The 22,529-nt window shown below is 40.5% G+C and overlaps 1 protein-coding gene across 5 annotated transcripts in view; it reads left to right on the top strand.

The window, feature by feature from the left end:
- Window positions 1-1,336: 1,336 nt before the first annotated feature.
- Milt (trafficking kinesin-binding protein milt) overlaps window positions 1,337-22,529 on the top strand; it is a 44,586-nt gene continuing 23,393 nt past the window's right edge. Inside the window, exons 1-4 of one of the 5 annotated variants that reach the window (XM_077411493.1) lie at window positions 1,337-1,563; window positions 3,663-3,870; window positions 10,997-11,101; window positions 12,415-12,519. In XM_077411493.1, coding sequence (XP_077267619.1) covers window positions 1,342-1,563; window positions 3,663-3,870; window positions 10,997-11,101; window positions 12,415-12,519 — 640 coding nt within the window. In that variant the 5' untranslated portion in view covers window positions 1,337-1,341. The other 4 variants (XM_077411497.1, XM_077411498.1, XM_077411496.1 and 1 more) reach the window with 4 other exon arrangements.

The following is a 22,529-nucleotide window of genomic DNA, read 5'->3' as shown; positions in this document are numbered from 1 at the left end:
CGAATTCTAGGTTGGTACCAATATGCAATTTGTATCGATGCATGTGCAGTATATGCATAATTGAGAGCATACGTACAAAGTCATTTAATATGTAATTATTGCGTTGTATAATTAGACGCGTAGAGTTCCGCGTAAAAAAAAAAATGAACATGCAACTTAACATAGTATAGATCGATACATAATGAATATGAGAAAAACTAATAAGACTTGTACCAACCGATACAAAATTATTACGCGTTCGCTTTCTTCGATGCTTAACGGTTCTGACAGCAGCAATCCCCCCTTCATCTTACGATCTCGCGATCGACATTATATAGGTTGCATCTCGATATTTACTGTCAGCAACCGTCAGTACTGAAAATCTTCGGTATACGTGACGTAAAATATAGAAAAACATAGATTTTCAGTAATGACAGTGAAACGGAATGCAGCCGCAAATTCGCGTCCTAGATGTTTCTAAAAAAATCGAATCTCGAGATCTTATTCTTAATCTGCGAGCGTAAAGGGGCCTTTTCATGCTGACGCTCGACGCTTGATTTGGGCGTCAAAACTGGTCACGTGACCAACTTCATCGGTAAGAAGGCGAAATAGTATCAAATATGCGAGCGTCAAAACAAGCAATTGACTGAAATGAGCGTCAAGCGTCAAAGCTGAACACAGTTGAGCTTTTGCCATTTGACGCTGGAATTAAAAAGACTATCACGTGACCTATCACGTGATCAAGTTTGACGCCCAAATCGAGCGTCGAGCGTCAGCATGAAAAGGCACCTTATAAAAAAGAAAAGAAATTTTAGTATCGCTTTATTTCATTGTTTGGCATGTATGTACGATTCTTTTTTCAATCTTTAGGCTTTTCTCTCTCGTTCCTTTGTGCTTTCGCTCCATGCATGTGCAGAGCATATGCGCTTCGCACATGTGGAGCGCTTTTCCAGCATTTTCGAACGTGATTGTACCGCCTGTTATCAGCCAGTATCCGCAGATAACGGGCAAAACTCATATTGCTCTTGTACATCGGATCCCGCAGAACTGATCGAGTTATTCGAGCGAGGGATCGAATTCGTTGTGCGCGCATTTCTTCGTATACGAGTCGTAAATCTGACACAGTCGCGGGTTTATCTCCCCGCGAAAATCGTCCCCTCGATTCGCGAATCGCGCGAATCTTCATGTTTGGGTTACATCAGCGGTACAATTTGCGACTTTGCGCGCATCGAGTTCCTCTTTATATCGCCGAGGGTTGACAAGGAAAACCGCCGCGGCGCCGCTCAGTTTACCGAGTGCGATAAGCACCGTCTTCGTTTCTTCTCCTTTCTTTTTTCCACGTGGACATCGACGTCGCGCGAGATGCTGCTGCGAGGAATCGCGTTCGCGGAGGCGCGCCGCAATTCGGCGCGGCGCGTCTTCAAGAGCCGCGACAAGACGCAGGGTAACGGATGCGAGAGGGACGCAGTCGCGTCGGATTACTCCCACGATGGATTTCTGGCGAGACACGTGCGCACGGCGATGATGGCTCCCCGGAGCCCCGTGGAGGAGCCGTCGCTGTCCCCCGTTTTCCCGATTGTCCTCGTAAGTTACGATAAAATATACGTGATGGTAGAAAGAACAATCGAGGAAATGTGAGCGAAAGGTGATGCGGCTAGTAATTATCGCGCTGACGTTATCGCGGATTGTGTCACACTGCAAAATCCTCAAATCTTGTAACTTGTAAGATGTAAAATATAATCCAACAGTCTCTCTTCGGGATATTTCGCGTTTGACTATGAACTAAGAAAAATCGCGATTGTTTTGCTCGATGTCGCAATCGCTTATTGGATTGCGCACAATGATGACGAATATGAAATTCTCGTTTAGTACCGTATGTATGCCGAAATGATAAACGACGAGCGGTCACCGGTTTCTCCCACTCTCTGCGAAGGCTGCCAGTTATCTCAGGAAACTTCCCTCGAATTTGCGAAATTCGCAGCTGAATTTAGTAAAAATGCTCCCGAGAATAGAATTTGCCGTTGAATTAACTTTTCGGACTTTACGCCGATTCTGTTTTCTTCTCAGGCCTCTCGAATTTTTTTTCTTTCAGTTCCATCATCGAAGGGCGACGGGAGAGCTTTTTCATTAGTTAAAACGCGATCGCGTTATCTATTCTCACTAAACTCACCGTTGCAAGATAATGGATTTTTATCGCGTTTGTATTCAATAAGCTTTCGGTCAGTTTTATCTTTTTCTTTTTACGCCTTGCTTTTACATATATCGTATGCATTAGCAGTTCCCGTTCAATCGTCTGCGTACTAATTTGCCACAAAAATGCCAGGTCGGGGATACCGCTGGAGATCGATTAACTGTCTTATGACATTTTCGCATTGTGTTCCCCTCATCGCGTATAGCACACAGCCGGCATATTAGAATATAGCATTGTTTCTCGTAACCTTGCGCGCCGCCTTGCGTAGCCAAAGACCGCGCCGAGAAGATCGGAAAGTGAAATTGACGGCGAAACGCTAACGAGCCTTGACCGGCGAGTCGAAGGAGATATGTGTAAAACGCGTCTCGGACCACCTCCGGTCACGCAGCTGCACCGTTTCGACTGTGACGCTGAAGTTTGCTTATAAATATCGGCCGAAAATTTTACGTAACGCCCGTTTATCCTCCTATAGGTATTATTGCTGTGCTCCACCGGGAATTGAGACCAAAGCGCGAATTTAAAGTTCGCGGATGTTTTTTTTCCGACTCTTGACGATAATAGCGCAGCAGCCCTTTTGTTAGTTAGCGAGTACAACTGTGGCGATGACGATTAATATGACGTAAATGTGCGGTTCTTGTTACCTTATCGCGCGCTCGCCTTGATACGATATCGGTGACAAAGGAGATATTTCTGCAATTGCTATAGAATTGGTGATATGAAGGATTCGCTATGTGCGCTTGTGAACGCAGAGTCAATCGATTCCTTGAACACGATTTCGTTGTCAATTCTAGTAATCTTTCGTCAATAGGACTGTATACAGTTTTAGATTTTAAAATTATACGCTCAAGGATTGCTGCTATACATATTTAATTCAATTTTAAATGAGAGTATCGATAAAATTAGCGACGTTCGTATATTGACAAAATCAGCGACGTATACGCCGCGAGAAGGCGAGAAAGCACAACGATGATTCAGCAGACGGCAAGTTTTTGCAAAAAACAGTCGAAATGATTGTGCCGTCTCGAGTCAGTGTCCTGAAATAAACTCTAGACTTAGAACCGGAAGACGAGCAAAATGAACGTGTCCGCCGGAGCGCTACCGATCTAAATAAGCGCAACGGCTTAAATGCCGGTCCCCCCTCGACGCGTATATTTAAAGGGCTTGGGAAACGTGAAACCTCCCCTTCAAAGACACCTCATGTTTGTTCTGGCGATGACGCGCGCGTTAAGGAACGCGTTTTGTGTTCTCCGAACTCACGGATCTACAATGCGCATATAATTTGACTGAAGTTAAAAGAATCCGCGTTAAAGAGCGTGCAAGATCTTTTTCTAAACAGCTATAATATTTGCACGCGAAGATACGTTGCGGTCTTTAAAAGTAGTTAAAAATAGAAAATAAGTGCAAAAGCAATTTCTTGTGTCTCGTGCGTCAACCTAAATAGCTCCAAATCTAACCCGGTCGCGAAAACGCTAAATATAAAGTCGCATTTCAGGAAAGCGAGGCGATATCGTTCGTCGCCACAGCGTCCAAGCTGGCCACCGTGGAAGATGTGGGTCCGAAGCGGCCCGAAGGCCCCATCCGACCATCCGCCGCCTCCCTAAAGGTCTCACCCACGGCAAGGGCGACTCTCCGGGCGTTAAGGTCGTCGAAGAGCAAGCTAGTCACTCCCGTTAGTACCCGCGACGCTGAGACCATCACGGGTGAGATAAAAGAAATTTTTATCATTTTTAATATACGTACCAGCTGTCGCTTCGGCGACGCCACGGAACGGCGCTCAAGATATTGATTCTTTCACTGGGTATCTGTGAGCTTTACTAGTTTCGCAATAATTACGACAGCGCGATCAGAATCGTCACTTGTAGACTGTTTTTCTTTTTTTTTTTTAATACGGCTAAAACGCACGTTTAAATGTGATCATAATTACAACTGACGTATTAAACGCAACGAGAACTTTTGTCGTTCCCGACGAGAATTTCTCGCGCGAGTAAACCGAATTTTCGAAGAACGGCGCGTTGAATCTCGCGAGTTCAAGGTTCAGACGGATTTACTGCATCTTACTTTGTAAGCGTACGAGGAGAAACTGTCTTTGACGGTGCTAGCACGAGGAGTTTTATAAAGTGGTTCTACGGCTTACCTGTTCCAAGCCTCATGGTGTTTCCCATTGGCGGCCCGAGCCAAATGATGATTACTCCTGCCCGGCGGATAATACGCCACGCTCCATTCTCATCATCATGGACGTCATCATCATTATCGTTATCGTTCTAGTCATCATCGTCATAATTTTTTTGTCGTCAGCATCATAATCATAATCGTCGTCATCATCATCATCATCATCATCATCATTATCATCATCATATTCATCATCATCCTCGTCATCGTCGGCGTCGTCATCATCATAATCATCATGCTAAAAATGATGGTTGTCATTGTGATTATTTTTATCGTCATTGCAGACATCTGCGAGTATCTTTTATCTTTGACATACGCTCCGTATTGATTGCGGTGCCGTGCATACGCGCTCGATAATATTCTCGTATTCAACTTTCTAAGGTACCGTCGTTTCGCGCCCGAAATATCGAGAGCATAATTATTCAGCTCTCGAAATAGGCGACCTACAAAAGGCTATAGTTTAGTGATATTCTAGAGTCTAAGCCGAATCCGTCATCGTTACTTCACGCACTTTCAAGATGTTTTAATGACAAAGACAAATTCACGAAATGCACGCAATTAAATCGCAAATAAATCGTCCCATTAACGCAAACGCCAGTTTATTCCCGTCTATTATGTAATGCATGCGTATTATTTGGGTTGGTTGACTTCGAACCGTTTGCCAGCAACCTTGTCAAGAGTGACTACTACGTCAATGAAGATTTAAACTTATCGATCGCTGGCTCTCTCGTTCATTTTAAACATATACAAAGCGTAAATATTGTTCTTACATTTTAAGAACTGCATGACTCAAAACAAAAAAAATTTTTTTTAATAAATTGTTGCTTTTATCTTAATATTTAAGTTGTTGAAAGTGTTAAAAAATTATAATTATTGATTTTAAAATGCAACGTACATTTGCACATAGGTATATTAAAGGATCCAAGAAAACGATGTCAATTATACAAAGTTACTAAAAAATTAATTAAAGATTAACTTTTAATCTAATATTAAGAGGAGAGCTCTATGAATCCATTGTCATAAAGCATATATGTTTCTAAAACTTGTTCCTCGAAGGCGAAATGAAAGATTTAGCTTTTCAAATTAGATTTGTTCGATAAATGACCCGATCGCGGAAATCGAAATTGGCCAGGCTCCAGCTATACTGGTCGCTGCTATTTTCCCCCATCGCGTACGTACGTTCGACGGAGTTCTTCGGCGGCTTCCGACTCCAAAAGAACATCTTTCCCGAGTTCGTCGTTGATGATAGATCGCGAAGAGTCTCGTCCGCCGCGTAATCACCCGGAATGAAAACGCCGGCGTCGCTCGTCGTTCGATGTAAATTAGTGGAGCGCATATAATAGCTAGCTACGCGCGACTGTGTCGTCAATTTCGTTATAATTCTGTGTGTACGATAAAGGTGCGGGCGAACGGGTTACGCAATTTCATCCTTCGCAGCTGTCGGGATAGAAAAGAATTCGCAGATGGAAGCGTTCACTAACGACATATCGCGCTCGGTGGTTTATTGGGGATGGATCGTTTATTCTCATAATTTCGATAACATTAATTTGCATTGTGATAATTACGCTTTCGTTATTGTATACAAAAAATTTTAAGCTGATGACCCTTGTGTGCTTCGTAAAATTGAGTGAAAAGTTGAAAGACTCATTTTGTGCGTATAAGAAAAGATTTATTACCAGAATATTGATTTTCATAAGACGACAAGTCCGAAAACAAAGCTTTTCGTATATTTTGCAAAACACAGAGGCCGGTATTCATAATCAGATTTTATTTCAAGACCGTCTTAAGTAATCTCTTAACTTAAAACGTTAATACGGCTTTGTGATTAGTTAATGACATCTTAAGATTGTACTTAAGACGGTCTTAAATATAAGAACCGACTATGAATACCGGCCAGAGTGCGCCGCTGTATTCGTAAAAACGAAATGATTTTCGATCATTAATTAAGTTGTAAAATTATCGGGTCATTGTCTCGGGATCTATAAATTACGCAAGGTTTTTTTACTAATAGGCGTAAAATCGCGAAACGGCTGATGCTCCGCGATGGTCTGCGTACCGATCTCGTTTCGTTTTACGTAATCTGTGTGCTTTGGAATCGAATTTCGTGAATTTCGCGGGCAACGAACTTCGCTGATAGCGGTAGAAGGTGCCTTGATGAAGAGAGCGGAAGGGCGGAGAGTTCGGCTAGCGCCGCCGGACCCAAGATTATGTACCTAGGCACGAGAGAGGCGAGAAGGCCCAAGGGCCCGGCAAAGCTCAAAGAGATCTTCGAGAAACGTGAGGCTGTGCTAAGCAAGTGGCGAGATGGTACGATATCCGTTCGCGATATTTTTCGGCTGCGCGAATCATTATTTTTTCCGTTATCACATCCGTTTCGCGTGCAAAGCGGTAAAACGTGATTGAGAAACGGATTGAAACGCCGGAGCTGTTTTATCGGCAAGATCTGAAAGTAAAGAAATAATTAGAAATTCAACGCTAATCTTTTTTGATTGCAGAACTAATTAGTTTTTTTATCGGTTGAGCATGAATAATTACTATATATTTACGATTGTTAATTATTAATCGTATGCGAAGTAATAATTTATCGCGTTAAATCATTTTGGTTCAAATTAAATTCATGAAAACATTCGCATGCGAAATATATACATAATACAATATATATTTTATAAATATATACAAAATATATATACGTTCTGATTATATATATTCTGCTTGGATCTGCTGATACGAACATTGTTGAAATACGTTATACATATGACAAAGCGCAAAATTACATCTTGTACCTTTATCAAATACCAATGCGATCAGCAGCTGGTAACGATATCAGGTATCGATACCAACTTGTTGGCAGGTATTATCTTCCGTAGTGAGTGTGTCGATTCACCTTCCTGCTGCACACGATTGCCAGTGTGGGCAGCACGCGCTCTGCATTTATGCTATTTTTATCGTTTCTACAGAGAGAACACACTGATCCGCATGGTCATTTGGACTTGGCGAATCCAAGCACGGAATTTACTCGCATTTACATATTACGTACACTCATGTAGACATTTTTGCGAGCGATAAACATGTATATTTGAGGAAAAATAAAAGCAAGTTACTATCTTTTTTTAAATTCAAGACCAATGGAAATAAAAATCTAGACTTATATATACGTATTTTATATAAATGGAGCAGAGTAACGCGAAAGCTGAATTTTTATTTATATTTTTTAATTAAAAGGAAACTTTTTTTATCACGCGAGACACAAAGTTTTAAAATATCGAAAGATTGACCATTATGAACGTACAAATATTCAATCGATTTAGAAGTAAAGATTACTTACAAACAATAACATTTATTTTGTATTTTTTTAATTTCTATTTTTTAATAAGATAAATAACCGAGCAATAAATGAAATGTTCGAGATTGATATAAGATCTTTGACATAAAATTAAACATTCGATAGCTTATACCAAAATAGTTCGCAAAGCAAAATTATGCTTGACGAATCCTATCGTGTATTTAGAACTTTTATAATAGATTACCGATAAATCCTTTATGTTCACCTAACTTTTATTTTCACGTGAGATTTATTCGAAAATTTAGCTGGAAAATATACTACAACGAAAATAGATGTGAAATAGGACATGATGCAATATACCAGCAATTAGAGAAATTGCCATTTAAAGTCCAAGTCGGATTTTAGTATAGCTTAATAATAATAGTTTGTGAATTTTGTGAATACTTTTTCCAAATTCAGTAGTCTTATACACGTCGATTTTTTGTCGGACTCTAAAATACACAGCTTCTTGTTTGAAACAGTAGATAAGTCCACATATTAAATTGATTTAAATATGTGGATTTACTGTTCCAACAAAGAGCTGTGTTCTAAAGCCTAACAAAAAATCGGCGCGCAGTTTACTAAGTTTGGAAAAAGTGGGCAAAATTCAAACATTATTAATAGGCTATCAAGATCCAAACCGGACCTTAAATGACAATTTCTCTGATTGATCGTAGAAAATAGATGTTTTTAATATTCTGTCAGAATTGGCAAGCTATCAATTTATATGTCAAAAAATGCTGTATCTGCTTACACGAATCCAGAGATTATCATTTGGACCACACGGGCAAAGATTACTTTTGCGCATTTCTGATTACCTTATCGACGTGTCATAATCCGTGCGACATAAAGACATAAATCAGCCAGGTGTAAGTCTTGCGCGATCCGGTTTCCATAATGCAATTCGAACGAAAACGTTGGGAACCGGCCGCGATCGACCTAACTGTTTTTTTTTCTTCCTTATCAATGGAATCTGGGAAATTCATTTTCGCGAAAAATGCGCGCTAGCATTCACGCGGCGCCGAACAATCGGAGCAGGCTTAATCTGGAGGCATCATCGCGATTATGTGCTAAACTCGCGAGAGATTCGTGCAGCGCGATACTCCTCTCGCGCGCGCGGGTCATCTCAGTCTCACGAGAGAAGAAGGATAGAGCGAGAAGCTGTATCCCGAAGGTACAAAGTTCACGGAAACCGAGACTCACGTCGCTTCCCGGTGCGGCCAGCATCAGCAGTCGCAGCGTTGAGCCGACGCTGCATAGATTGCTTTGCCGCGTTTTCCTGAGAAAAAGCCACTACCTCCTGCGATTTTTTTCCTCGGTCGATGCGTTCCGCTTACTATATGACTACTATGCGAGGATCTCTTGAGAATTGCGTACAATGTCAGGTCAGTAGTACTGCTTAGCTAATAGCGCCGACTTGAAATCTCGAGCAAACCCGCAAGCGACTTCGTGACATCGTTGAGGGCGATATTCCATTTTTACTGAACTTTAACGATAAATCTTACCAAACCTAGCTCGGCCCCTATTACCTTCTATTTGATTTTTAAGCCTCTGAACTTTTGATAGATATTTATTTAACGATCAATTTCTCGACAACGTGAGATTTAGAGTTCTTCTTAAAGAAGAGTCTGAAACAATCTCTAATTGTAGAGATGATTATGTATAATTTCTGTCAATTAAACTTGATCGTGAGCCAGAAACAATTTCCATCGATTACTATTGAACGGATCTTGACTCTGAAATTTCACTCGAGGCTCGATCGCACGAAGACGTTAAAAAGAGCCGCGGCGTGACGGTATTTCACTGAATTTTCGTTAAGCATCTTCAAAGTTTATCGTGCCCGGGCAAGGTGATCGACTCTGAAGCTCTGTAACTACACGCGCTTCGCACGAAACACGTTGATGTGGTATGCAACCTCCGTTGAAGGGACCCTCGTTTGCGGTGAGCCGCACAAATCTCCTCCTCCTCGTCCTCCTTCTCCTCCGTTTCCTGCTGTACCGCAAGCAAACGCTTTTCGTCACTCAGGTCACGCACACTTGTCTTACACCGCACACTTACAAGGTAGAAGATTTTAGCGCGCGTACAACGCAACGCGCGACAGAAAATAACTTTACAGTAATAACGGCAAGAGGCGTGTTCATGATAATGCGTTGCGCTACGTTGCGCAGTTGATGAGAGGGCGGGAGGGTGATAGACAAGCGTAAAAAATGTGCGCATTTTGCGTTGTAATATCATTACAATGTAATAATGTTTCATGAATTTTCATACCTCTCGTTTGCTTCATCCTATTTCCCTGAAAGCGATAGATAGCGCGCGAATATACGTATAGAATCTTCACAAAAGGACGCAGCCGCACTTTTATATACATTGATGGTTTTAGTGTTGAACAATTCCTGACGACTGGGAGTTTGATATTATACATATGTAAAAATATTCATTATGAGGTCCATTAGCAGCCGCCGCCATATCGAATCGTCTACAAAAATTACTCACCACATTCGCCACTTCTTCGAGAATTGCGGTAGGAATCCTTTGTACAGCGGTTTGAATGTTGATTTTTAAATTTTTAATCGTGCAAGGGTTATTCTGGTAGATGTAATCCTTTAGATATCTCCATAAATGAAAATCTCAGGGATTTAAGTCCAGGATAGGGAGGCCCAGTCAGTATCCATGAATTACGAAGAGAGAGATACCGATTAGAGATTATTCTATATTGAATATATTTACTCTGTATATATATATATATATATATATATATATATATATATATATATATATATATATTGAACAAGATTACTCTCACACACACATTGAATCTTTTTTTACATTAAACTCCCAGCTGTCAAGAATTAACACCAAAATCATCAATGTATGTGTAATGGAGTAGCATATAAATATAGTAATTCAAAAGCATTGCGTCTTGTTGTGAAGAGCCCGTATGTTTCCGTCTTATCGCGTACGTCCGTTTTTGCTACTTAAGCGTTTCTCGCGACATAAACTATTCCGTCAACGCTATTATTGGATCGCGCTGTCATCGTCCTAATTTTTGCACTTGCGCGCAGTCGAGTCGAATCGAACGGCGCGATCTTTTTTTTCCGTTTCCTTCACGAGCGAGCCCAACGCGGTGAGAGGATGTAACGCGCGATGCGTACATTCTCGTTGCACCTGACGTCGAGCTTGCGTATAGGGGACGAGTCGCGATACGACGCGTATAGCACGCGCGCTCGATTATGCCCGCGACTCGGAGCGGAACCGCGTTTTATGACGCTCGCATAATAAACGCGCCTTCGCGTACTTAGTAACGCCACGGTGGATGCTGCGCTTGATTGTTGCAGATGTGTGCAGTGGCGAGGAGCTGCCAGAAGTCGAGATAATCAGCCTGTTGGAAGAGCAAATACCGAGATACCGTCTCCGGGCCGACACCTTAACTCAGTTCCAAGGTGAGCTCCGTTTCTCTGCTTCTCTCTTTACTTAATAGGAAAACGGGAAACGCGAGGTGAAAGGTAAAGCGTGCGTGTGCTTAATGCAAAGCGAAAAAGTGCGCGACCGCTCGCCGCGATCGGAGAAACCTTGAATTCCTTCTGTTTTTTTTCTCTCGCACACGTGTATATTCCAGAATTTATCGATAACGATAAAATACAGCATACCGATAAACGTGCTAATAATCTCGACGAGCCTTATCGGGTGCCATCAGATAAACTCAACTGCATCGGGGTCTTGTGTCGATTAAAGCGACAATGAAAATATCCAGGCACTTTGAGTATTAAGTATGTAATTTCTGCGGAAAGAAAAACACTGACACAGCTTTATGTTTGTAAACTTCTAATGTAATGACTCGCGTTTTATATATGATCAAGAAAGTAGGATGTTGAAAATCAATAAGAGTATAAGAGAAGACCACAACGTGCGGCCGATCAAATTTCCTGCGTTCTAATTGACCGAGGAAGCCTGTCCAGTTACCGTCTGTCTAGAACCGCATCTCGCAAATGACATTTTACGGAGCCCCGAAGATAAGGGTTACATTAAATTGCAAAGCGTCATCCGAAACGCGGAAGAGCACCGTGAAAACGTGTTGCAATTACAGACGTACAAAGGATAGTAATAAAATCGGAAGTGGAGACAAACAATCAATCTCGCGTACAATCGCATGTTGCGAAGAAAGAGAGCATAAGACGCGTGAAAGTATAAGAAGCACATTGTATAGGGACTTGCGTGATCTTTTCCCCGGAGTGCGTTGAACCACGGGCAATAATGTGGCACGTGCCACAGATGGTGAACCATTAACCTGACCATCGGTGGCCCGTATCCCGTATCGCGTGTCCCGTCAATAAAGCGAAGCTCCAGAAAGGTGCGTCCGCGCGCGACGGGGGTTGTGGCCAATTAGCAACAGTACATTTAGCCGCGCGCGCGCCGCGTGAGTTATAACGCGCGGGCAGTGATGTTTTTGTTACTCGTCTTCGGAACGGATACGATTACCGCATTAATTAGCACGATAATATGCTGCCTCGAGTATATATTAGTATACCATGTTAGTATACTCTATAGCAATTTGCAGACCGAGGCGCTTAACACATTTTTGCAATCTCCGTGTTTTTCAGTAGACAGGTAATCTAGATTGCGCGAATTTGAATCGTGCGGCGACTGTCGATGATGATGATGATGATGATGATGATGATGATGATGATGATGTACGCGATATTAACAGCAAGATTTTAAAAGATTGTTTCTACATTGTGTCGCATTGTATTTACAGGATACGAGAACGCCGATTGGTTTATCCCGGCGCCTGCTCTCAAGTCGGAGGACGTTGATTTGAAACTATCGCCGGATCAGATCCGGGAGACGCTTAACTACTTTAGTAAGTACAACCTCCTTATCAGTATTTGTAAATTTTTTGGTAGATTATAGGACAATGTAATAAGCTGGACGAATAGTTCAAGCGAAGCGGAGAGGCCGGAAACGATTTACGGAATATTTCCCCGCGTAAGAATGTAAGATCAATCTGTTCAAAGCTTGAGTAAAATGTCGGTGTGTATGTGTGTGCAGAAATTTATTTTTCTTTCGTTACGAAAGTAAGGTTTTGATTGATGCGTTTAACATACGTAATTAACGCCTAATTGCGCTGTCTTATTGCCGCAATTAAAACACGTAATAGCAATGAGATTGAAGAAACGCCGCGAACAGAAAGAAACGGAAACAGAAGCAAGATTTGATCGTAAATATCGGGGAACGTTGCGATGTTAATGCAACGAGCGGAGTAAATCTGATTAAAGTCGCTCAATGGAAAACTGTTGGCTTGTGCGATGCTCCGCGGCGCAATGGCAATCGCCGTTTGTTCGCGCGACTGCCATTCCGCGATGCGTGGAAAGTGCACGGAGACGCGCGTCTCGTAGAAATCCATCTTGCTGAACGGGATGGAAAAGTGGCGGATTATTGCAGCGGACAATATGTCCGGACGTTGCAAACGCGTGCCCGCTGACGACGCCGAGAAACGACCGACCGATGAAAGATTCCGCGAGGGATTCTTTCGAACGGGAAGGGAAAGGAGACAACTCGACGGAGATATATCTCGCGCGTCGTTGATTACCGATTTTCCGTAGCCTCGAGAAAAGCACCGTGTTTATTTTAATTTCCGCGCTCCAGATACCGCGTACAGTTAACATCCGACACGAATGATCGTATCGTACGTATGTAAAATAATATCTGAGATTAATAGCAACGATTTGACTTATGTGCCAGGCACGTCTACAGGGTGAATTGTTTCAAGATTGTCACGATTGTCTGGACGAATAATCGGTATGAATAATGAACATCCAGACACATTGTTTCATAATACCTACTATTATACGTTCATAATATGTTACGCGTGATACCTCTTACAGATACCTTATATGTATTGATCAATTGAGAAATGTACGCATAGACAGAGCTACTTTCTAAATGATTTTTCGTTTTGTTCACAAAGCTAATATATTCCTCAGTAGTTTGAGAAAAATACATCGACCTTTTAGTTCCTTTCAAAAAAGATACGTAAGATAAATTTAGTATCTATCGAGCGGCTTAGTTCAACCGAGATGTGATTGGATTTTAATAATAAGGTCCCAATTAAATTTATAATGGGCTCAATCGATAGCTCGGTGTCCTATTGCATAAGAAAAATATCTTCCGTTTTACTCTTCGTGCAGCATGAACAAAGATAACGCAAAATCCGAACCTCTAAAAATGTAAATAGGAAACGTCGCCGACTTGTACGGAACGTCTCGGATCCTCGCGGAAGATATTTACGCGCAGACAGGTCGACCGTTCTTGTGACTATCGACGAATACGGGTGAGAACCGTATCCAAGAGATGTACCAGTCTATTTAGTAATTGGTACACGAAAGTGGTATTCTATTCTCTCTCCGTCTCTCTACCTCTACTATCCATCGTCGAACCTTTCATCGCTCCCTCTCGCTTCACGTATCTATTTATCAAATTTCATCGACGTGAACATATTACACTCTGCCATTGTGATATAGAATTCTAGAATCGTGAAAGAACACAGTATCAATTAGGCACGTGACATCACACACGTACAAAGTAAGAGAATACGACGAGATTATAGATTTTATAATGAATTATATGTTCGTTCTCCCGTATAATGAATGAGTTTCTGCATTGCTTCGTAAAGATAATTGCGCCTAAGCGTGCATTTTATTTACGGTAAACGTGCGTTTAATCGCGCGATCTACTTTAAAATAAATGTTCGAAAAATAATAACACATTTAATTAATAGAAAAAGCAAAGATAGAGACAAGCCCGAAGCCAATTACATGTATCGAAAAAAAAAAAATCGTGGAATGATCGTTTGGACGTTGCTCATAGAATAATTTTTTATTTATTTATTTTATCAAGTTCTCTCTTATTAATTTTAATAAATATATTTTTATTTTGTTAATTAGCCGTTAGTTATTTATGTGAAACCATTTATATAAATTTAAAGTGGCAAATAGAAAAAAATACTGTTTATTCGACTTATTAATACGAATATGCAATTAAGGGACTATTAACTGTGTATATATATCCTTAATATTAATTCTCAAAGTTATTTGCGGAAACAATATTCTATTCGTAATATTCGTGTTTTATTATTACGAGAAGTCTAATATTTGCCCCGATCTAATCTTCGTTCAATGATTAAAATTTCTTGTTCCTCTTATCTCCCTCTCTTGTTCCCACATCGGATTTAGTTACGTTAATTATTGCCGGAGGCTGCTCCGTTTGTCCATTTGCACAACTAATCACCGTTTTCCGTGCTATTGCGTCCGAGAAGTAATAATGAGAATCCTCTCACAGTCGCGCGCGGCGCGGGTGGGACGCGCCCGAGATCGCATTGTTGTTGTCCGTAACGCATATGATGCATCCTCTAACCGTTCTACTTTTCTCGTTTTTATTTTGCATACACCTTGTCTTTTCACCTTTTCCTTGAACCGTGCAAAACGGTGAAATTTCACCGAACCAGAAAGGACGATACAAAGTTCCTTTTTTTTCGGTTCTCACGCGACGATTCTTGTTTTCTGACGTCGCTCGTGATTTCTCCATTCAACCTTTCGTCGCACCCGACGTAGAAAGTATTCGCAAGTTTGTCGTTTAATTGCGCTATTCAGCCCGTCCCTGTTATCCTGATGTTGTCTCTCCGACCGATTCGAGACGCCGCTTTTCTCATCGGTTGAAGAAACAATTTAATCAAACGAACTTCACGATATCGCGGCATCGAAGATAGAAAACGTTTGCTACGGTTAATGATTTTACTCGATCATTTGTGCCTTAACCGTGAAAATATTTCACGCCGGCTTTTTATATATAGCATTTTTTTCAGTAGTAGGGAAAAATCAATTTCGAGTTTTTTAAATTATGGATCTTCATTAGATCGTATGAAAGACGACATGGTGGCATCTTGTATAATATCGAGTATTGGCATCTGTAATATTGAACTATTTAAGAGAAATGTAGTTGCTCCCGCTTCCCACTTCTAATAATTACTTTTCTAACATAAAAGAGAAATGTGTATTTTATTCACAGGTTGTTATACGATTGTCACATAATTTTATACAAATTGTTGTATTTACACATATTCACTAACAATAAATATCAGGTTTGTTAATTATAATATGCAAAATTATTACAAAAAATCTAAAAATTCTACAAATTGTTTATACATATAAACATATCGCAATACTTATTTAGGAAAACTTCACATGAAATATTTAGATATAAAATAAAGCAGCGTTATCTTTCACTCTACAGTTTTTATATAAATAATATAATAAATAGAAATCTCGTGAGTGTAAGAACTGCGGATGCCATTTCGCACCTTAAGAGTCGCAGTTATATGTTAAGTCATCCTGCAAAGAGCATTGCTTTCTCAAGGAATATCTTCCAGATACTCTCGCGGCATATCCTGAAAATGTCGGACGCCCCACCTGCGCTTCATATTCACTTGTTTACCCTCGACGATCGGACAATTTGACAAAGCGATTCGCATTCCTTCCAGTCACGATTATCTGGCTACGAAATATCAAAGGATTATCGCGAAACATAAATCAATTCTGACACCAATGTTTTGCATAACAATCACTTTACACGGTTGAAAATAACAACCGCGCATTACGACACTATTACTTTTGAGCACTAAGAAAAAATATCGGTTAAAATATCTTTAAATTAATACATGTAACAAATGATTAATACAATAAGTTTTTAAAGTAGATATACGAGAGGGTGCTGCGATTATTAGAATAGAATATGTAAATATGTGTGCATAAAAAATAACCAATATATTTAGTTATTATATATATATATATATATATATATAACGTTTTGAAAATAAATATTGAGAATTTTGAGGGTGTTGCGACCGAGTCGTTTATGGTTAAAGACAATATGCCGCGAAATGGTCGTTGCAACGACAGCCTTGATCTAATTCTTCTCGCGTCACGTCAGGTCGCGTCAGGTCGCCGTTTTCTCTGCATTGCGCAGACATTTGCTCGTATTTTTAATACATATATACATTCCGAGAGATTTTTTGGGACATGGTCTTTCTGATCGATTTTAACCCTCAAATGCCACACCTCTGAAGAATCTCGTAAATGACAGCGTGAAAAATGTCTCCTTACTCATTGATTTTTTGATCTTTAGTTATGAAAATTTTTTTCAATGTTGTTCAAGGCTTAGAAAAGACAATAAAATGCCTATATTGTTAAAATTTTACGTTCAACATAGTATAAAAAATTAAGTGAACTGAGTACTGCTAAGTGTACAAACGGGTAGGTCACGCACTCAACTATCGTCAATGGGAGCACGAGCTCCATTTTTGGCAAGAACGTTTGAAAACATTTCATTCTAAAGAGTCTGGGGTCCGCTGGACCCCACGGGGCATTTAAGGGTTAACAATGTTACGATTTAAAAAAAAATCAAAACTTCTCGAATGCTTTTCAGAATTTTCTACTGCCAATTTGTGGTTCTATATCTTTAATTTTAGCAACAATTATGTATCTAACTCTGTAGATTCTATATTTCTCTATAAACTTTTGATTTTTTAAAATATTGAACGTTTGTTCAATATTTACGGGATCACGATGCCTTAATGCGTGAACTTAAGTGCTTATCAGATTATATGCGCTCTGAAATATACATAAATTCATATATTAAAAGCATCAATAACTCCCTGTGCACATTGATTCCACATGGAAATCATGTAGAAAATTCTGTATCATTTATTAACTCATTACGGTCCAAGCCATTTCTCGCAAATGAGCGAAGATCTAGTATTTTATCCCCAATTTCATTTGACGAGCCCACATATCCAAGTGGAAATCCTAATAGAAAACCCTACATTATTTATTAATCATTGTTGCGGTCCAAGCCATTTCTCGCAAATGAGCGAAGATCAAGTATTTCATCTCCAATTTCATTTAATCGGCTAATCTAACATGGATAATAAAAATTGGGGAGGTTTATGGAAATCCCAAAAATACAACTAACCGATTATAATCGCGTACAGATTTAAATATTTGAAAAACTTAGTGCTCTCTTATACAAAATAGCATAGCTGTATATGCATAGCATAAGCCTAGGATGTCCGATTCTTGAATTTATTCGCAAAAGAAACGTAAACCTAAAAACGTGCGCAAATTTTGCTTTTACAGAAAAGTTGCAAGCATAGCCAATCAACTTGTAGATTTATCATAAAAACAGAATTTGCGTACACGTTTGTCTTGCGAACGAATTCAAGAATCAAATCTTTAAACCAATGAGCATTTCCCTTTTTAACGTGTGTTAAGAAAAAGAGGAAAGCTGAACCGTGCAAGAAGTTCATCTAAAACGAACAGGCCTATAAAGTCTATTCAAGGCTTTTAGCTAGATGCTGGATTGGTCCAGACGGTCGTATATGCTATGCCATTGCTATGTCGAGTTGAACTCATCATAGAACCGCAAAGTGTTAATTTCATATTTCTATCGAACATCATCGAAGCGCGCAACGCGCAATGCGCGTCCCGAGCGCGACGTCCGCATCTTATCGCTCAGCTTATCGAGGATTGTCGCATCGAGCGACCAACGAGGAGAGCGACTTCCTCGTTATCGAGCTTCTCTCGCTCGCTCGCTCGCTCGCTCGCTCACTCGTTACCTCCCCGGCGCAGCGCGTTCAACGCACTCTGCACTCGCGCGAGCAGAAGCGGTCCGGCCATCCTGCCAATCACGTGGCACGTTGACGCGGCCAACTTCAAAACGAGCGTTCGCCGGTCGGTCGACCGCCGACCCGCCGACCGCCTCGCGCGGCTCGCGCCACGCTGCGCGCAGCTCAGTTCGGACAGTTCGGTCAGTCACGCTCCTGCAGCCGTAACGTTCGTGTCATTCTGCGTCGCGTTATCCGCCGCGCGCTCGTCACCCGCTCGCGCCTCGCGTCACGCCCGCTATCGCGAGGTTTAAAGCGCGCGGCGGTCGTGAATCTCTGTACGCGCGTGAAGACGTTCGACGAGTGCCGCTTTTTTTTTTCGGTCCACGGTACGTATACGTATACGTCGTCGAGCATGCGCCAGGATCGAGCTGGGCAGTCGCCGTCCGTCTCCGAATTCTGCAAGATTTTTTCTCGGCGGTGGATAGAACGTAGCTCCTTCGCGTACAATGAGTCGCGTCTCGGTAACCTTTGCTCCGCACTCGTATCGTTGACGTCGGCGACTAATTGTAAGATATCCCGGGGGGAACGACAGTCGCGGATTCCCCGGGTCGGAGCAAAGCTCGATCAGCCACCCGGCACGCCTAGGTTAGGTCGCTGCGGAAGCAGCGGGAAGTTGGTCGCGAACGGATCGAACCCGCGCTCTTCTCTCCTCTCCCGCGTCGCAGCCCGTATGTGTCTCGAAACGAATTATCGCTCTCGCGGTGCTCGCGATAATCGACAGCGCGGCGAGGCAAAAAAAAATTGTCGCCAAGTGCTGACGAGTCTCGTCAGCCTCGTCTGCCCGCTGCCGTGGTGATCGTGCGCGTGAGAAGAGAGGAACGAGTAACGCGTGCGAGTAGTAACTAATAGTCTGTTTTGCTTCCTCATAGAGGAAGCTTTGTTTTTGTAAATTCGTATATGAAGCTTTGATTGCGTATAAAGTTGGCTCTGATCAACCAAATTTAAAAAAATTATATATAAAATAGGGGTAGAAGAAACCAAAGAAAATATTGTTTTTTGAGTTTTTAATGTCAATATGTTCAGAGTGTTCAAAACGTCGAAATATTGCATTTAAAAAAATGTCGATGTATGTCTGTGCCAAATTTACAGAAATTTCTATAACTCCAGAACTGATCAACCAAATCTTAACGAATTATATAATATGAAATAGGGGTAGAAAAGACTGAAGCATATAATAGAATTAATAAAAAAGGTTAATAATAAAGGGGTTACCGATTTCTGTTAAAAAAAAGTTTACCAAAATTTTTTAATTTTATTATATTCAGTCTCTTTTCTCTATTTATATTTTATATATAATTCTTTAAGGCCGGTATATTCATAGTCGAGCCTTATATCCAAGATCGTCTTAGATATAGTCTTAAGGCGTCATCAGCCAATCAGAGGGCCGTATTAGCATCTTAAGACATCATTTCCTCTATGAGGAAGCCAAGTGCAAATTTCTAATTTGCACAATTTTTTTAATATGTCATAGAATTAGGAGATATTGAAATTCAATTAAACCTAAACTATTCTTATCTGTGTGTGATGGGGAATGACTTTTTTGGATTTTTAACAATTTACATTAAACTCCCAGCTGTTTCATAAGATTTTCTAAATTTTTGCAGATTTTATTCGTAGTATAATTTACGAGGTTTTATTTCTAATAGAACTGACTATGAATTTATCAGTTCATCAGACTTTCGGGCGCTTTTCAAATCGTCACTTTGCGCGATACGTTTTTTTAACGATGACCGCGTATACGGGTATCACAGTTATCGAAAAAAATCGATAGACACAGTTTTACGTAGAAAGCGATTCTCTTATTTTTATGAATTAAAAAAAAATTTGTTTTATTTAAAAGAAATCTAAAACATATCTATTTCTGCATGCGTTACAATCTGCTAGGGACGAGTCACTGATTGCGGGATAACGACCTTTGCGGTCGACTCTGAAAATAGGGAAAAGAGACGACGCGCGAAGCGGGGAAAGCCGACGCTTTCCCACTTGGACGCTGCGCGGATGCAGTTCTCCATGAAGTAAGGTCCTATTTCCGTCCCGTCTTTCCCGCGTGGCCTTGAAAGTCTCGGGGGATGACCTAACCCTCTATGTACAACTCGTTCCTTCCGAGGGAACTGCGCCGGATTCGTTGCGCGGAAACTCGCCGGCTCGGAAACGTAATTTTCGATTATTATTTTTTTTTTTTTACTTTTCCTCGACGGTGGTGGTTATTAATAGAACGCGATTGATCCACTCGCGCAAAGCAGCCGTTAGATGTTAGATAGCATTCTCGCACCAGCGATCACGGCGAAAAATTAAGCATTCTTATACCGTTACGCAAGAAATTAGTTTTTTTTTCTCTCCCTACTTCTTGCCGGTCGCAATGCGTAATTAACGTTGCATATGCATTAATTCGCGATTAACGTCGATATCGTTCACGTTGTCTCCAATTCCGATCGATTTTTCAACTTTCCGATTTAATCTGAATCCAAATACTATTGAATATAGCGCTCGCGTTTAAATAGAAATTTATTTGACGCGTTCATGGTTCATGTAAAGATCGATGTCGCTAAATATTTTCATATCTCCGTTTTGTATCCTATTTACTTTTAATTTCGACTGTCAATTTGCGGACGTGAACGTGTTCTGAAAATTGTATTAAGGTCGAAACGATGGCGTTGTTTGACAAACGTAAAATAGATTGATTGAATGGACCTTTAACGCGAGTCAAATATAATTTTTTTTAAGACGCAATGTTAAATCAATCGAAGTGCTCCATATTTATTTTCAGACTTTAATTTTGAGTGTCAATTCGCGCGGACGTGAGTGTTTTAAAAATTGTGTTTTAAGATTGAAACGATCATGTTATTTGATAAACGAAAGATAAATCAAAAAGAGCGAAATCAATTGCGTTCTATTGATAAACGCAAGATAAATAAAAACATAAGATAAATCGAAAAAGCCTTAACGTGTAAGTCGAACATATTTCCCCCCCCCTTCGCGATACGATATTAAATAAATCGAAGTATACGCGCTAGTTGATTGCGCTAACAATCGTCAGCCGAAGAAGCTGGTGTATTTACACTTCCTTTATCACCGTTGTCACATGTACAGGAAAAACGGTATTGCGTATTACTACAAATCATTGAATCTCAAGAAAGAGTACTTGTACTAGAGAAGTACCTGTTATCTCTCAAATTATGTTATTTTATACATAACTGTTTATTAGGCTTTATACCTCTTTACATTTATTTGACGTCAAATTCTCTCAAGTGTTTTATTTCAGTTCTATTTTGAGTTGAACTCGATATAATACTTTGCGATAGTCTTTTGTAGTTCTCGAATCGGTGCACGATTATAATCAGCAAATTTTATTTTTTTCGGGTTCCCATAAATCCTTCAAGTTATAAAAATTGCATGATTCATATTTGATTCGCCAGATTAGATTAAATTGAAGACGAAATATTTGCGCTCACTTGTGAAAAATAATTTTGATTTGCAAAGAGTCGATACGCAGTTACATAAACTTATAGTTATTCTTTTTATCGTAACCGATAAAATTGCGATACACTTTTTCCTCTATCGGAAAGTTGAGCGATGTATCGGGAAATACCCTGCTGTTTAACTTTTACTTGGCGCATGTCGTTATATGTATACATGTTATACATTATTCACGAGAAATTTGTTCGCGAGATATTATCCCGCTCTTATCATTGTTTACTCGGTTCATTTTCGAGCACGAGAAATCATTATCGACAATTCAATCGCTCAATCGTGATCTGCACCTTCACGAAGATTCTGTGTGTATGATAAACCTATGCGTGACGCGATAAAAGTTCACCAGCTGTGCACGTCCCCACATGCATACCTTTTGCAATTATTCTTCCCGATGTTCCACTTTTTAATGCCCGTATATAAACACTCGTTCAGTCTTGTCAGTTGGCATTAATTTTAGAATATTGTCGGACTACGCATCGTGTACAAAACTATCTTCAGAATGCTGTTGAACTATACCGTTCAACTATCGCTCAGACATACTTTGTTACGTGGGGAATAAATTTTCTCCGTGGATGCAGAATATCCTATCCGTATTTAAGTTCCTATCGGACTGAACGACCGCCAATTTCGTCCTCCGCATTTTTTAACTCACGCGCAAATCGTGGCTCGTGGCTCGG

This window comes from Temnothorax americanus, unplaced genomic scaffold (assembly GCF_048541705.1).
Source record: "Temnothorax americanus isolate GAGA-0224 unplaced genomic scaffold, ASM4854170v1 Scaffold3, whole genome shotgun sequence".
Taxonomy (NCBI): Eukaryota; Metazoa; Arthropoda; class Insecta; order Hymenoptera; family Formicidae; genus Temnothorax; species Temnothorax americanus.
Note: the sequence above shows the minus strand (reverse complement) of the source record. Positions and strands in the feature narration are given on the sequence as shown.